General features: G+C 58.5%; 1 protein-coding gene across 3 annotated transcripts in view; it reads right to left on the minus strand.

Annotated features, from left to right (window-relative positions):
* Cpne5 (copine 5) overlaps positions 1-14363 on the minus strand; it is a 71728-nt gene extending 57365 nt beyond the window's left edge. For 2 of the 3 annotated variants that reach the window (XM_021633466.2, XM_021633468.2), the window contains exons 1-3: positions 14049-14363; positions 2766-2806; positions 2103-2149 (exon numbers count right to left, since the gene is read on the minus strand). In XM_021633466.2, coding sequence (XP_021489141.1) covers positions 2103-2149; positions 2766-2806; positions 14049-14143 — 183 coding nt within the window. In that variant the 5' untranslated portion in view covers positions 14144-14363. The remainder of the gene's footprint in view (positions 1-2102; positions 2150-2765; positions 2807-14048) is intronic. The other variant, XM_021633467.2, reaches the window with a different exon arrangement.
* Positions 14364-16600: the final 2237 nt, after the last annotated feature.

Below are 16600 nucleotides of genomic sequence, written 5' to 3' on the forward strand. Positions count from 1 at the left end.
GAAGGCCTGGGAGCCCAGTGAGGGGCAAGGAGGCCGAGGAGAGAAAAGGACAGCAGCCGTCATATCCTGCAAGCCTAAACCGTTCCTGATCTTTCCTTGAGTGCCTGCCGTGTGCTGGGCGCTGTGCCAGGGACAGCAGGCAGAGAGCGTGGAAAGCCCCTGGCCTGTGGAACTGACACGTGATGAGATAAATACTGATGCTAGAATTGATGGTTAAAAAAACAAAACCAAACCAACAAACAAGTGACAAGGGTGTGTGTGAGACGGAGATGGAGGCCTTACTCTGGGAAACGCCTTAGGATGGGTGGCCCAGGAGTCAGGATCTGATGAAACTGTGGAGGGGGCACAGGGTACACCCCTGTGAGAAGAGAAGAGAATGGTGCGGAGCATGTACAGAGGCCCTGAGGCTGGAGGAGACCCGTGTGCCATCCGTGTGGGGGCATGTGCAAGGCCCGCAGAAGAGGACATCCGAACCCCTGGAGCTAGAGTTGCAGGTAGTTGTGAGCTGCCTGGTGCGGTTGCTCAGAGCTGAACTCGGGGCCTCTGCAAGAGTGGCGGGTGCCCTTAACGGCTCGGCCGCCTCTTCAGCCCTAGGTTCTATCTCGCCCAAGGACCCCTTCCTCCTCCTCCCGATTCACCACGCCTCTCCCTTCACAAGTTCCTCTCCTACCCAAATGCAGGGGGACAAGCAAGCACGGACCGAACCCTCTACAACCATGAGCAGAAGTTAACAATTCCCCCACCCCCCATAAATGAACTTCCTCGGGTAAGCTCGACAGTTATGCAACTAGTTCTAATACAGAAATCGGTACCAGAGAAGCGGGTGACTAAACTACCATGGTTCTCGAGCCTCCGGCCTGCGACGGAGCTGGGAATGTCACAAGAGGTGCAAGAAACCCAAGGATGCTGTAACTGACAGTTCTGCTGGGAGCCCGGAAGACCTTCAGCAATGCCAGTCAAGGCCAGGCTCGTGGGACTTCAGGTGAAGAGCCATCCACAAGCCTGTTCCAGCCAGGACTTTGTGGGAACCTTATCCATGTTCTGAGACTTTGGGAAAGGCTGGAGTTGAAAGGGATAGACCCGTCAATGTGATGGAGGAGATATCGAGACCTCGAGGCATCCGGGCCACGGCATGGACACTGCTGGCTGCTTTTAGCCAGGCTTACAGGGAGAGCTAGAAGCAAGAAGCAGGCAGATAGATCTGGGAACCACAGCACGGCCAGAAAAGAAGCACGTTTGAAGCTGTGAGCCGGATGGCTATAGTGTTAAAGAGATGCGGATAGAGAGTTACTACAGAGAAGCCACACACTCAGCACCGGGACAACAGGGCGACGGTGCCAAAGTATGTGAGCTGTTAGCCATAGCAGTTTATGAACCCATCACATCTCTCCTCTTCCTCCTCCTCCTTCTTCTTCTTTTATCGACACTGGCTGCTCTTTATAGTTCTAGCTGTCCCGAAACTTGCTCTGTAGACCAAGCTGGCCTTGAACTCACAGAGATACTCCGGTCTCTGGCTCCTGAGTGCTGGGATTAAAGGCGTGTGCCACTGCTGCTCGGCGTAAAGCAGGCTTCTAGGTGTTCTTGGAAGGGAGTTTCCAGAGATTATCAGTAAGATCACCAGGGCTCTGAGCTAACGGATGGGTTTCTTTTGCTTTTGAGTGAGCGGTGGGAGCCCCTGAATACAGGTCACCTATGGAGTTCCTGGGTGCCGGGGTGGAGTGGAGGACGCAGGCCAGTGGGGCTGTGCCCCTGGGTGCTCTCTCCTTCCTGTCTTCCATGCCCCCCCAACCAAGGACATGAGGCCAAGCAGCCATCGCTAGACGGGGCCCCCCGCCCCGAAATGTGAGCCGAAATCAATCTTCCTTCCTCTGAGCTGTTGTCTCGGTTAAGCAAAGCAAACAACGTAGCCAGGCTCGTGGGACTTCAGGTGGTAGTTTCCCCTCTACCAGAGCTCCCCGAGAACAGGCCCAGCCTGGTCCGTCTTCAGTCTCCACACCCTCTGCTGGCCCTGCCAGCCTCTGGTGCTGCGGGCGGGGTGCCCACAGAGGAACCAACGGCACACTGGTGCTCCCTGGGTGGTCAAGGGGCGGGGCGGCACCTACCTCCCTCCATTGCTTGTTCTCCATCCCTTGCGTGTACATGACGCACACTGGGGGGAAAAGAGAAAAAACAAAAACATGGGTTACTATCTCAGGTCAAGAGGGACAGTCAGAGCCTCAGCCTACGCTGCTCAGCTGGGTTTGGGGAAAGGGTGGCCATATACTGAGGCGGCTGGGGTCTTGGTGAGTGAGCCTGGCCCCCAAGCCTAGACCGCCATGGGTCAGTTGTTTCTGTAGTACTGAGACTGGCCCCGGATCCTTAGACAAGCACCCGGCCATGGAGTTACGTCCCCCGCTCCACAATGGGCCTCTACACAGTGCCACCTGGCAGTCGGCTTGGCGAAGGGGCCTGGGACCTCGGCCCGTCTCTTAGGAGGGAACTCAAGGGCCATCAATTGCTCCACCGTGGGAAGGGTCCTAGGTGTGAGGCAGGTGGGCGTGATGGAGGACTGAGTGGCGGGTATGGTGAGGATGCCTAAACAATCCCACGAGGCCTATTACCACCACCAGCTCCTCTTCACTGATGGGGAAACTGAGGCCCTGTGGAGGCCAGAGACCTATCCAAGGTTATGGTCAGCCAAGCTGGGGCTCACAGGACAGAGGCCTTCTTGACCCAGACACCCCTACACCTAGTTATCAGGCCGCTTCTGCCAGAGCAGGACTTACATGGGTCAGACTTGGAAAACATGTCTTTGTCCAAAAGGTTCCTGAAAGAGGAGAGAAAGCAGAAATTAGCAGGGATGGAGGGGGCGGGGTGTCGGGGCCTAAGGCTGGTGCTGAGCCTGGAGACAGCCTCCGGCCCGGCCTCAGACACATGGAAAGGGAAGAAGGTTTCCTCAGCACACTTGATCAACCTCATTACATGCCGGGAACCATGCAGGGTGCCCCATGTCTTCACCCTAGCACGCGGGGAGAGGAGAGGGAGACGGGACTGAGGAGTTCAAGGTCGCCCTGGGGCTATGCAGTGAATCAGAACAGCCTGGGCTACACGCAATCCTGTCTTCAAAAATAAAAATAAAAAAAAAGATGCTGGGAGGCCCTGAGGCTGCTCCAGGCCCTGCTTTCCTACCATCTGAAGTGCTCCCCATCCACACCATAGCCACAGCGCCTTCAGACTGGCACCATGGCATTCTGGACCCTGGTCATTCTCATTAGCCAAATCTTAGTGAGCCTCAGAAATCAGCCCTTCTTAGACCTTTCTTTCTATCACCTCTCTGTCCCTCAAAAATAATAAATGAATGAATGAATGATAAATATGACCCACCAGAAAGTGTCTGTTTAGCCTCTGGTCTCCCAGGATGCCAATTCCCTAGTCCTGTGCATAGGGAGGAATTAATGAGTGACTCCTCACTGAGTAATCAGCGAATGACTCCTCCAAGGGGATACAAGATCCCTCCAAGGTCAAGACCAGAGCTGACTTTGGGTGGGGTGGCCCACATCTATAATCCAAGTGCTTGGGAGGCTGAGGCAGGAGGATGGAGTTTAAGGCCAGCCTAGGGCACATGGGTTGAATCCTGTTTCCAAAAGCCCAGACAAGGTGTAGCAGCCCTGTGATCTCAGAACTCAAGAGGTTGAGGCAGGAGGATCATGAATTCAAGGTCATCTTCATAGTGAGTTTGAGGTAGCCTGGGCTACAGGGGACCCAGCCACCAACAAACAAAACAGAGTTCACTCATGGATCCAAGACTTAGGCTGGAAGAGGAGGAGTTGGCTAATGAGGGATGAGGGTGAAGGACCCTGAGCGGCCCTTGGAGCCTCCCCCTGCCGGGTCAGCACTGGGTGGGTGTGGTCCCAGCTGCAAGGTGGAAGATGAGGCTTGGGGAGCCCTGTTCTGTAGAGTGCTGTCCCTCCACACACGTCATCAGGAGGCTACACAGCCCATTGGAGACTGTCACCAGAGGGCAGGGGTCCACCCTTCCTGCCCTAGAAGCTGTCAATGTCGCCTGTCTCCCTGGAGCTGGAGGGACGCAGCGGCTGCCCCTCATGCTCACTACCCACTTCCAGACGGTAGCAGGCGGAAAGTCCTGCTCCGGGGACAGTGCAGCCAGCGACAGCAATAGCCAGGGAATGCGTGCCCAGCCTCCACCCTCCCTGGTGGCCTCCTATAGGCTGAGGGGACAGAACTTGAACGGATTCCCCCAAGGTCTGTGCCTCCTCCCAGTCTCGGTGGTGAGGCTCAAGTTTAGTCATTTCTAGGCTAGTGAGGAAAAAAGAAAAAAAGAAAAAGGAAGCCCCTAGGTTTCAGCCTGGGCGAGGGAGGGAGAGAGACAAGTGAGGATGAATAAATGCAGCTATCCACTTTGTAGCCGGGCCATAGGCCCACAGCTAGACCAAGAGTCAGAGTCCGGGTTGGAGGTGTAGCTCAGTGGCAGAAGGCCATCCCAGTATGCACGAGGCTCTGGGTTCAACCCACAGCACTGCACCGAACAAAGAACGAACCAGAGTACGGCTCCCGGCTCCGGCGGCTCCCCGTCCGATCTGCCTCGGATTCTCCATAAGCCTGGGGCGACAGTCACCCTGGACGGTGCAGGATACCCGGAGAGACTGTGGGTACCCCTGCCCCTTCACCATGTTGGGCCCCTCCAGGGAAGGGACCCGCACAGTGCAGGCTGAGTGCGGAGGAACACGGAGATGAGGGACCAGCGGCGCAGGATGGAGCCAGTGGGTGGGGCCGGCCTAGCACACGCAGAGCTCTGGGTTGGCTCCCCGGCACCGCGTACCGCATAAACCAGGCGTGGCAACGTCCGCTGGTGATACCAGCACATGGGAAGCTGAGCCGAGGGGACCGCCACAGATTAAAGGCTAACCTGGGCTACACGGTGAAAACAAAACCAAAGCCAGACAGGACAGCCAGGGCTGCCCAGGGCGACACTCATGCCCCAACCAACCCCTGGCTACAGACAGGCAAGCAGGATCACATCCTGGCTCTGTGAGGCTGACGTGGCTATGTCAGGCCTCAGTTTCCCCACTTATAAAATGGGGCTTGGTACAGTCTAGGGCTGCTTTAATGTGTTACCTGGCTCCTATGGGTCAGTCCTCACCAGCCTGTGCTGGTCAGAGCAGACATTTCTTCTGAGAAAGCCCAGGCTCACGGGTGAGAAAGACTGACGAGCCACCTCTACCCTGGCTGGTCCAAGAAGCCAGGCCCTACCCTGACCTGAAGGGGGCACTGAGATCTTATCAGACCCTCAGACTCCCACGGGATGCCAAAGGCCCACAGAAACGTTTATTCATCTCCCGAGACACCCTCACAGTTGCCAGGTCCCCGCTAACCCTCACCTGCCATACTGGGCACTCTTGGCTCAGAGAGAGAGAGGGAGGGAGAGAGAGAGGCCTCCAGCGGCACACAGCCAGAGCAGCCTGTGAGACCTTCCATCCCAAGCAGGGCCCAAGCCGTGAAGCACTGACCAGGCCAGACTAAACTAGACCTTACGTGGTTTTCCTCCGCTTTCTACTTTAGGAGAGCTCAAAGAGAGGAAAAAAATGCCTCCAACAGACAAAATTTTCCCCCCAAAAAAGCATAAAACCCTTCAGCTGTCTGCTCAGCAGCCTGGAGCTTGGCTTTCTTTTGTTCCTTAAACCGAGGCTGGGAAAGCAGAGCCAAGGCCCTTTGCTTCCTGCCACCCCCGAGGACTCATTTCCAACTCGGGAGGCTAGGAGAAACGTCACCAGGCTGTGAGGTCCAGGCCTCTGAGGCTCTGGAGGAAGGTGATAGGGGATTCCCTTACAGGGGCCTGAGGGTGACACTTGCCAGCAGAGAGGCCCTAGGGAAGTGGGCCAGGGGCTGGGGCTGGGCCGGAGTCCCAGTCTGAGGAGACACCCCTGCCCTTGCCTGAGCGCTGGATACGGTAACTGCATCCCCCGGGTCTCTCTCACGGGTGCGCTGAGCTTGCGCTCAGCTGCCGCTGAGAAGGTGTCCTAACAGCTTGTACTTCAGCTATCCTGGGCCCCAGGGCCCTCAGTGGGGACCATGGACCCCTGAAACTAAGCGGACTGATGCTGGTGCGGGAGTGTTGCAGTTTTGTTCTGTTTTTGTCATCCGATTCTCAGAGAAAGCCACGAGGCTGCAAATGTTAGGAAAAGGCTAAACTGGGCAGGCCAGGCCTGTAATCCCAGCCACCTGCGAGGCTGAGGCAAGAAAGTCACAAATTCAAGGCCTGCTTGGGCTCTATAGTGAGTTCAGCGGCAGGCAGTCTGGCAACTTGGCTATCTCAGAAGAACACAAAGCAAAGGGTTCTAGCTCCGTGGCAGGGCACTCACTCAGTATGTGGAAGGCCCCAGGTTCAATCCCCAGCACGGCAAGAAAGAAAGAGCAGGTGGGAGGGAGGTACTGAGGAGCCTAGCTCTTGGGAGGCTGAGGCAGGAGGACAGCCAGTATGAGACGAGCCTCTGGTGCGAGGGACAGATGAACTGACACCAGGTAGCCAATGACAGACGCACAGAGAGCCTCGGGAGAGCACACTGATATCACCTCGCTTTTCAAAATCAATCTCATGCCAAACATCTGGGCAGTGGAGTCGATGAAGGGGTGACCCCTCACCTAACTGGCCAGGTCCTTTGTCGGGTACCTAACCTGGGACATTCGACTGACCCTGCAGGTGCCAGTTCATACCCCTGGAAGGGACAGATTTGACCTCCAGAGTCCCAGTCACCGGGGCTGCCCAGGTACACCTATGTCACATAACCTGCGCTCTCCCAGGGCCACGGGAAATGCCACCTGTGCCCTTCCATCCCACTGGCACATCAGATGTCTGCCTCCCCCACCTGTCACAGGAGGAAGTCGTCAAGGGAGACTGGCCAGGAGCGTCTGGCCTCTGGCACCCACCACTGCCTCCACATCCCACTCATTCCCTGCCTGGCCATGCCGTCTCCCTGCCAAACAACCTTGCCAGGCCTAATGAGCGCTTCTCCCAGGGCGCCCGGAGAGCCTTCTAGGGCTGGCAGCGTTTCTATCGCTCTGGGATATTGGCATAACTGTCCCTGCTGAGTCGTAGGGTCAGGGGAGAGAGCTGTGCCCTCAGGAGCAGGCAGGCTGGGATCCTGCATGGCCACACCGCCACCTGCCACCCTGGGCAGCTTCATGCGACACCTCAGCTTCTTGTCGGTACAAGAAGGGGCGGGGGAGGGAAGCAGGTCACTCGCTTGCTTCTCCGAGCAGGTGTGAGCCACTAGCGGCCAGCTTAGACTGGAAACAGGAAGTGACCTCGTTGCTGGCTTCCCCGGAGGCCGTACCTGTTCTACTCCGTGGGAGCCACTCCCCACCTGTCCGCTATCCCCATGCTACCCTCACCATCCTCCGCTTGGCCTCCCTGGAAACACATCTACTTCCTGATGCACCCCCACTCCCCAGCAGCCTGGAGTCTGCTCAGCAACCGGAGGCCTGTCCGCACAGTTAATCACAACTCCTGTTTAACAAGGTCCATCCCCAGTGCTCTGAGAACAGTAAACCAGAACTCCTTCCTGTGACTCCCAAAGTTACGGCTTACAGCCCCCCATCTCCGCTGGGACCCCCGCCCTTGCACTACCATGATCCTTTGTGCTAGCTTTGTCTTCTCCATGGCTTCCTGATGGGGGTTGGTCTGGCGCTGTGTATCCTGACGATAATTACTGACCCCCAAGATCAGGCCCAAAATGATGTTTGTAACCCAGCCTGAAACCGTATTCCTGTTTGACCAATGAAAAGCCGACACACCTGGGCAGGGCAAATGGGGCAGTTGTGGCTAAGGGCCTCAGGCTTGGAGGGCAAAGAGGAACGTGGGAAGGAGACAGACAGAAAGAGGAGGAAGGAAGGAGGAAGCCACGATGGGTTAGCATGGAAAAGGAACCACGTGGGCCAGGAGGAAGAACTCCGAGAAGACGTGCAAAGGAAAGATCCAGATGAAGAATAAGCAAGTATTTATGGAATTATGGATGGGAGGCAACCCAATCAGGAATGGTTAAAGCAGATGGTGGGGGCTGGGGGCTGAGGGATACGAGAGAGCGTAGGTGGAATTGTCTGCCCTATCAAAGGCGAATCTAAAGCCTAAGCAGGTGTCTTATTGATTATAATAGCGGGTTATACAGTAACTGCCGTATTCATTATAAGGCTAATAACAAAAATTACTAGACACAGCAACATAATGGCGCCCAACGTGGGGCTCAAACCCAGGACCCTGAGATTAAGAGTTTCAGGCTCTACAGATGGAACAGGCTGGGCTTCCCTCATGTCGACACCTGCCTCATCCTCTGAAGCGAATGAACTCACTTGCTGATCAGTTCACGGATGCTATTTGCCTAATAAAAATGTGCAAAGGATAGAACTGGCAGAGGGCGCCTTTAATCCCAGCACTACTGCTCCACTGAGACCTGGGAACTGCCTGGGTGAGGAGAAGGGAAGCTGGGGCAGAGGCACCTGGCAGGCCTTGGCAAGGACAGAGAACCTTAGCTTCTTGCCTGTCACACCAGGAGGGGTAGAGGTCGTCAGGGCTCTGCATGACTCCTTGGAAATTCTGATTCCTTGTCCCCAACACTGGCTGTCCTCTGGCCTAAGAACGTGAGGGAGCCAGACCTCGAGAAGTCAACACTAGGCCCCTTGTAGCTTCAAGGAGCGCAGGCAGCCCGTGAAACCATCTTGCAAGCCATGGCTGGCCATCCAGGCGGAATCCACCCAGGTTCTGAAGGGATGGAGAACCCCCCCTTACGTCAAAGATGGCGGCAGCAAACATGAGATCCAGTTCTGACCACTTGCTGGGACTGTTGGGGATCTGTGCCAGGTTGTGCTTCTCAGATCAAAGCACCTTCCCCGAAGACCCTTGGCCGCTCGGTTTAGATACAGTTGCAAGCCCTGGTAAAGAGGCAGCAGGTTTGTAACAATGGAGCTGCGTTTGGATGACAACCAAACCAGCCCCCACACAGCTTACCTCTGGACTCTCATCTGAGAAACACAAGTTACTTCAGGTTCAGGCTGCTAGCAGCCAGGTTTCCTGTTACTTCTACTCGGCCGACGGCTCTATGGGGCTTGTCAGCCTCAATGAGCTTCTCTCTCCCCTCTTTTCCTCTGTTCTCAGTGGTGGGTCATCTCCCCGCAACCCCCCATCAGCCCCTGAGTCTGAGCAGAAGGAACATGAGCTGGGAGAGGAGGGTAGGCTGGCTTCTGTTGTAGAAGTCTCCCTGTTTGGCCTCTCAAGAGTCAGCAGCCTCTCCAACAAGCAAGGCCTTTTTCGCACGCCTGAGGGAGGACCACCTGCCTCTGTCTCGCCTACAGTAGCTGCTACCCAGGTCCCACCAGGATCTCTACGGAACCTGACCCTCGACCTCAAGAAGCTCTGAAGGTCTTGACATCTGAGGGCACGGGCTGTGGACTCACTTCTCTGCCAACCTCAGACAGGTGCCTTCACCTCTCTGGGCCTTCATTTCCTAGGCAGACAGAAAGGAAGGGCTGCAATTTATGGAAGAGGATTGTCGGGGAGCTAAAAAGTCACAGTGTGGGGGGAGGGGGTTGCTGGGGAGATGGCTCAGCCGCTGAAAGGCTTGTTCTGTTAGCGTGTGGAAGACCAGAGCTCAGGACCCCAGAAACCCATAGCAATGCTGGGCGGAAATGACAGCCTGCCTGTAACCGAATCCCCAGAAGGCAGACAGAGAATCCACCCAGAGCCATCCGGCCAGAGAGATCTCTGCCTGTCATGGCCCTTGAAGGAGCCAGCCTTCCCTGAGAGGTCAGTTGTGGCTTGCTGGGACCAGCAACCCCCGGAGCCAGCTGGGGGTCGCTCTGGTCCTTACCAGGAAGACACTGAGCCTGGACTCTGCAGCTTCCTGCGGCTGGCAAGCCTGGTCAGAGCCCACACCTGGAGTTGGAGTTGCGAGGGGGCCAAGTCAGATGTTCAGGAAACCGCGACCAATGCTCTGACCTTCTAAGACAGCGCGGTCTGAGGCGCTAGCTTAGACAGCAGCCTGGGCCAGTGTAGACACAACAGGTGCGGGTCTGTCTAACGAGGATGTCCACCGCTCAGCTGAAGTAGAGGTCTAACCTGTGCCACTGAGACCCTCCCCTGGCGTTGCTGAATCGCTGGGTGTGGTTAATGGCTAAACAGCTCTCCTTTCCCTAACGCTGACTCTTACAACTGCCACCCCCCCTCCAGGCCCACATGTCCCCAGTGCCTGCTTGTCAGAAGCTCACAGTGAGCTCACACCTGTCTTCAAGGCCCAGGACACAGCCCAGAGCCGGTTGTCTCTTTCCACGGGGTGCTGTAACTTAGCTTGAAAACAGACAACAGTAACCAACCTTTGGGGCAGAGACCCAGCCACCCACCAGCCCCTACCAGCGGTGGGAAACAAAAGCTGTGGTAGAGCCTGAGGACGCATCCAACCTGCCCTGGTCTCAGGAGCCCTCGAATGCGTCTCCAACACGACCCTGCCCGAGCACAAAGGCTCCCTGTAACATGAAAAAGGCAAGCCATTCTTTCCGACCACAGAGCTGCTGCGGCTACAGGCACGGAACAGGGCTGCCAGGGCCTCTGGAGGAAGAGGCGCAGGACTCAGGCAAGCTTTGGATGGGTCTGCAGAATGGCTAACGTTCCTAGTCAGGGGAGGTCAGGAAGGAGAGGCACAGGGCTCAGGAGCGGGTAAGGCCACATTTCATACCACGCCTGTCTGCCGGAATCTCGTGCCACGAAGCACCTTCCCTCAAGGAATCGCCCCATCACATCATCTCCCGGCCTCTGTGCATCCCCGGCGCCCACCACTGGACAGGGACCGTCGCTACTGCGTGAGCTCAGTGAGTGCTGAGACCGGCCGCTGTTCTCAGACTGATCCCCCGGATCCCTATAACTGACAGGGACCACTAGGTTCCTCTGCACAGGAGGAAACTGAGGCCAGACAGGGGAAGCAGCTCACCGGAGACCGCAGGAACAGAGCTGGGCTGTGCCTCAGTGGTAGCGTGCATGCATGATATGGGGTTGATCCCCAACAGCCTTGAGTGTGTGCATGTGCGGGCTCATGCAAACAGAGAGGGAGAGGGAGGGAGAGAGGAAGAGAGAGATGGCCTGGAACTTACAGAGCTATGCCTGTCTCTGCCTCCTGGGTGCTGGGGATAAAGGCAAGCTCACACTCTTTTTGTTATTGTTGTTGGGGGTTGGTTTGTTTGTTTGAGGCAAGGTCTCTCTTGGTAGCCCTGGCTGTCCTGGAACTGGCTCCATAGAACAGGCTGGTCTTAAACTCACGGAGATACACCTGCCTCTACCTCCCAAGGGCTGACCAAGCTCACGTTCTTGACCAATAAGTCAAATAGCACAAGGCTGGTTCACCCTCAGGCTTGGGTCTACCGGAGTGACAGTAGTTCATTTGGGAATGCACCACAGCTTGGCCCAAGACGTCCTCTAGAGGCAGAGGCCCTAAAGTGTCTGCCCCGTGGTGTCATTTGCTTTCTGCACATGTGCACGCACGCACACACACACACACACACACACACACACACACGCACACACATGAAACACCAGCGAGGTTTTGGGGTAAGGCTGCGTCAGGCAGCCTTGTTCTGCTGACGTGCCCAGGTCAGGCACAGCTTGTCTCTAGAACAGCCCCTGGGGCAAGACAGAGTTTCTGGGCCTGGATCAAGGGAGCTGAAGAACTCATCAGACACCCTGAGGCATTGCTCCCAGCTGCCCATTTGGAGGAAGTTGCCAGCGGGGGTCACTGAGCTGCTCGTGGTAAGGCACCCCAAAGTCTCTATTCTTGGGGCTCGAATGAGAGCTGGCCAGGCTGCCAGGAAAGGGACACTTGAGTTGGTAAGCATGGGATAAAGGGTATGACGGCAAAGTGGGCTCTTCAGGCCTCTGCCCTCCCCTGAACATGGATGTCTGTGGACCTAGAGAGTCAAGGCCACCATCTCCATGGACCTAGAGAGTCAAGGCCACCATCTCCATGGACCTAGAGAGTCAAGGCCACCATCTCCATGGACCTAGAGAGCCAAGGCCACCCAGACTGCTTTGTCGCCTTCCCCCTGTTCCAACTGACCATTTTGTCCTCATCTCTCCTCACCCAAACCACATCTCCCTCATTTCCATCTCAGGAGAACAGAAGCAGAGCTCGGCCAGGCCTTCTACAAAAACGTGGATCACATCCCTTCCGAGGGATGGACGGCAGCGTCGACCCAGAGCCCAACCTCCCGGAACCCTGCTGCAGCAGGAACCTCTCGCACATCCTTTGGATGCTTCCAGAAAGCACAGGGAGGGAGCAAGAGCTTCTGTCTCGGGCTGATCACTGTGGCCACCCGCTGCTCAGTGCGGGAACGCTCCTCCGTTCCCACCACTCCATCGGCCCGCCCTGTTCGCACCCACTGTGTGCCCCAACCAAGCACACGCGCTACTTCTGAGCAAGGCTTCCCTGAGAAGAGAGAAGACTTGCAACTGGGAAACTGAGGCTTAAAGTTCGCCTCACGCGGGATCCCTCACCGGATGTCTGACCCCAAGCCTCGCTGCTCTCACCCCTCCTCCCCTGGGGCAGGTGCAGCCCCGCCTCACCCAGAGGCGCTGGACTCAGGGACCTGCGGAGGTAGGAGCCAGGGCTTTGGGCGGCTGTCCCTGGCAGTGGAAAGCACAAAGCCTTTCCGGGTAGGGAACAGGCTGTTCAGAAGCCCAGAGGTGGGAAGGCTCTGAGAGACAACTGAAGAGCCTGAAGGCGACAGGCATGATTGAAGGCGGGGAGGCAGGGCTGTGTGCGGAAGGAGGGCAAGCCGGCAGCTGCTGACAGCTGCGGAGGTGAGGCTGGAGCTAACGGGCCATCGGGAACCTCCCAGCGGAGTAGAGGCAGCTTCAGATCGGCTCTGTGTGGGACTGGGGAGGGCGGGGGGAGGCACAGACGTACATTTGGGAGTCACCACAGCAGCCCCCTGGAGAGCCTGGCTGGGGACACCCCTCCCCTCAAGTCCTCGGGAAGAAATTCCCCAGAATCCATCCTCTTTCACCCCCCACCCCCCAGGCCAGCCTCTCAGGTCCCACCTACGCCTCCCTGGTGCCTCAAGTCAGTAACTCAGAGCTGAGGGGCCAGGACGCAGGCAAAGTCTGGCCCAACGGTGACCTGCAAGGAGCAGAGGCGAATGGTTCCGAAGGAGGGTGCTGCAGGGCTCTGGAATGCTGTGGGCCGCTGCGGGGACCTCAGGGTGAGCTTTATCTGGGCCACGGTGTCCCTCCTAGACCTATCAAAGCGGTGTGCCCCGGGGCCAGCCACCTGCCCGGCTACCCTTGGGGCAGCCTGTTCAGAGAGCCCGAGAGGCCCAGCTTCTCAGAGAAGTCCTTCCCGACCTGCATGGCCTCACAGGGGCCTCGAGGGAGGCGGCCTACAAAACGAGCTACCCCCTCCTCCCGCCTGAGGATTCTGACATTTCACCCTCGGCCCTTCGCTCCTCCGGCTTCAGGTTCTTCCACCCGAGTCACCGGTTTCTAATGGCGCCACTCTTAAGTTCGCCAGGGCTTCCCGCACTCAGAGTGCCTGTCCCAGCTGGTCCTTCTGGCGGGAGGTGAAAGCAAGAGAAGGCTTTCAAATCCCGGGTTCTAAGACGGTGGAGGACCGGGAGCAGGCTGGGGCACAGCCCCGAGGATGGGGGGGGGGAGCAGAGGTCACGGGAGGCTCAGCGGGTCACGCACTTCTCCTTTTGGAGAGGGCGCATCAGAGCGAGCCTGGGCGGAAGGGGCAGCCCCCATCTCTTCCCACTCGGGAGCTGGGACCCCCGTTTCCCCCCCCCCCCCCCCGTCTCCCCGCTGTCCCGGAAGCAACTGCTCCTGTCGCAAACTTTCTGGGGACCCGACCCCCTGCCTGGCCTGCCCCTTTAGCCCCTGGGCAAGGGGTTTCCGAAGGCCGGCAGATGAGGGGCGTCCGGGAGGCGAGGCCACGGGAGAGCGGGCTCGCTCCGCACAGGGGGATGAGGGATTCCGGCCCCGGGGCGGGGCAGGGGGAAGCGACTGGCGGGCGGCTCACCTGCACGACACGGTGATCTCCACCTTGGTGGCCGGGATGCTGCCGGCCAAGGAGTCAAACTCGCTGAGCGACGCCATGTCCTCGGGCTGCTCCATCGCCCACCGTCCCCCGCCCCGAACCACCACCGCCACCGCCACCCCGCCCCACCCCAAATTAGTCAATATCCCTGCGCGATTCACGCCTCCTCCGGAGCGGCTGGAGCCCCGGGCTGGGCGGCCAGGGGAGGAGACGAGCGAGCGCGGAGAGGGGGCGTGGGAAGCGAGAGCGGGAAGGGGGCGGAGAGCGGGGGCCGCGGCCAGGGAGCCGGGGCGCGGCGGGGAGGGGGCCCCGAGGGGGCGTGGGGACCCCGTGGGGGGCGGTGGGGGGGAGGCGGTGGGGGAGGCGCTGCCTCGGGCTCGGGGCGCAGCGCCGCGTCCTCTGCTGGGGCTCCAGCTCCCGGGTGCCTGGACTGCGGGAAAATCAAATGTGCCCCGAGTCGCCACCGCCGCCGCCGCCTCCCGCCAGCCGCGCGCGCGCTGCGTGCCGGGGGGTCCGCCGGGCGCCGGAGGGGCCGCCCGCAGGGGCCGGGGCGGGGCCGGGGCGGGGTCTGCGCGGGGCGAGGGTGGGAGCGGTGTGCGTGTGTGTGTGTGTGTGTGTGTGTGTGAGAGAGAGAGAGAGAGAGAGAGAGAGAGAGAGAGAGAGAGAGAGAGAGAGGGTGTGCGCGCGTGTATGTGCACGCGCGTGGCGGGCGTGGGGAGACGCGGCTCCGGATGACGGGGACAGGGCTGGCGACAGCCGGAGACGGTCCCAGGGCCGCGCGCGCCGCCCTCCGCACCGGTCCCCCCCACCTCACTTGTCTGCGTGCTGGCGGGGAGGGGGGCACGGCCCAGGGGCACCTGTTTGGGCAGCGTCTGGGCGGGGTTCGGGGCAGAGGGCTTGGCTGGGCGTGTGCGCGCCAGCCGCCACCAGAGGGTCTAAGCCCGGAGCAAGCTCTCCATCTCCCCTTGGGGAGGTGGCCACCAGCCCGGTGCCAGGCGGGCTGGTCTGGTTTCCCGTGGAGGGTGGGCCTGTGGGCACGTGCCCATCTGCCTCTGGTGCCCGCCAACCCTAGGCTTGGCCAGTCGCCCGAACCTTTAGCCAGCTCCTTCCTTCTCCTCCTCCTCTCGTCGTGACCATAGGGGCCGAGCCAGCCCCCGGGTCTGGAAGCTTCCTCCAGTAGACAGAGAGGATGGCCTCGGCTCCCTGGGCTCTGCAACCGGCTCCCACCATACCCGGCTCGGAGCCCTGCATTTGGGAGTGCGGGGAGGGTCCGAGCATCTCCCAGGTAGTGTCTTCCAGCCAAACCCGGAGCCTCCTGCCTGGCCCAGCCTGCCCTCTGGTCCTGGGGTCGCAGCCCCAAGCTCCTCACCTATCACCCCACACGCCTTGGATGCCCGTCGCCGATAAGGGTGGCATTCTGGTAGCCGGGCATTCCGGGCGTTCTGAGCGAACGCTGTTGGAAAGCAATCCTCTGTGCATCCGTTGGGGCCAGGGTTGAAAACAAACAGAACACCTTTCTTGCATCTGCACAAGTGTTTTTCTGTTTACACATGGCTCCAGATCAGCTGGACTTAGTCCTGCCGCCTGGAGCGGACAGCCAGGGAGGGGCACCGGGATTCCCCTGGGAAGCAAAAGGAGGGCAGCTCCCTTTTGGGTTGGGCTGGGGCCCTCCCTGCAGAAAGAAAACTCCGTCTCCCACTTATTTCTTTGCGTTCTGTTTTTTTATTGTTTTCCAATTTTCAATCGATTTCAAATTTAGACCGAAATGCAGTCTGAACCACAAGTGAGATGCTGGTCGATCTATGGCTAAAACTATGGTTCAGTATGATAATGAGAGAGAATGAACATCGGGGCCTGAGAAATTCCCACGCAGCCTGGCTCTCTGTATGTGTGGCTTAGGAAGAATCTAGTTTCCAACTCCTTATAATGGGGTGTCACAAAAGCACAGACACTTGAGGGGACTTGCCAAAATTTATGATTAGAAATGTGTTTTTATTTTATTATCGTTTTGTTTTTCGAGACGGGGTTTCTCTGTGTGTCCCTGGCTGTCCCGGAACTCAGTCTGTAGAGCGGGCCGGCCAGAACTCACAGAGATCCGCCTGCCTCTGCCTCCCTGCTGGGATGAAAGGCGTGTGCCAGCCACCACCGCCTGCACGGATGCGTTCTGAATGACTGGGCGAAGATCAGGTCACCCCTTCACCACAGGCACGCTGTGGGTGTGGGACCAGGGCGGTGCGGCTCAGCAGGCGGCCTCCTCCCTCCCTCTCTGATGTCCAGGCGGCAGCTATGGAGAGGCAGGGAGGAGGTTCACCTGAAAGTCTGCTGAGGACCTGAGCATTTGCAGAAGCCCGTAGTCTGTGCGGTCCCGTCCTCTCTAGCTGTTGCGCTTTTTCACGCAGACAGAGCTGGGCAGCATTGAGGAAGGCTCTGGCAGGTGGCATGAAGAGCCAAGGATAGCGTCGGGGGTGGGGGTGGGGCAAGGGAGAGGAATGGGAGCCTGCAGGGATTGTGACAGCAACAGACAAAGAGAGCGA

Source organism: Meriones unguiculatus, chromosome 16 (assembly GCF_030254825.1).
Source record: "Meriones unguiculatus strain TT.TT164.6M chromosome 16, Bangor_MerUng_6.1, whole genome shotgun sequence".
NCBI lineage: Eukaryota > Metazoa > Chordata > Mammalia > Rodentia > Muridae > Meriones > Meriones unguiculatus.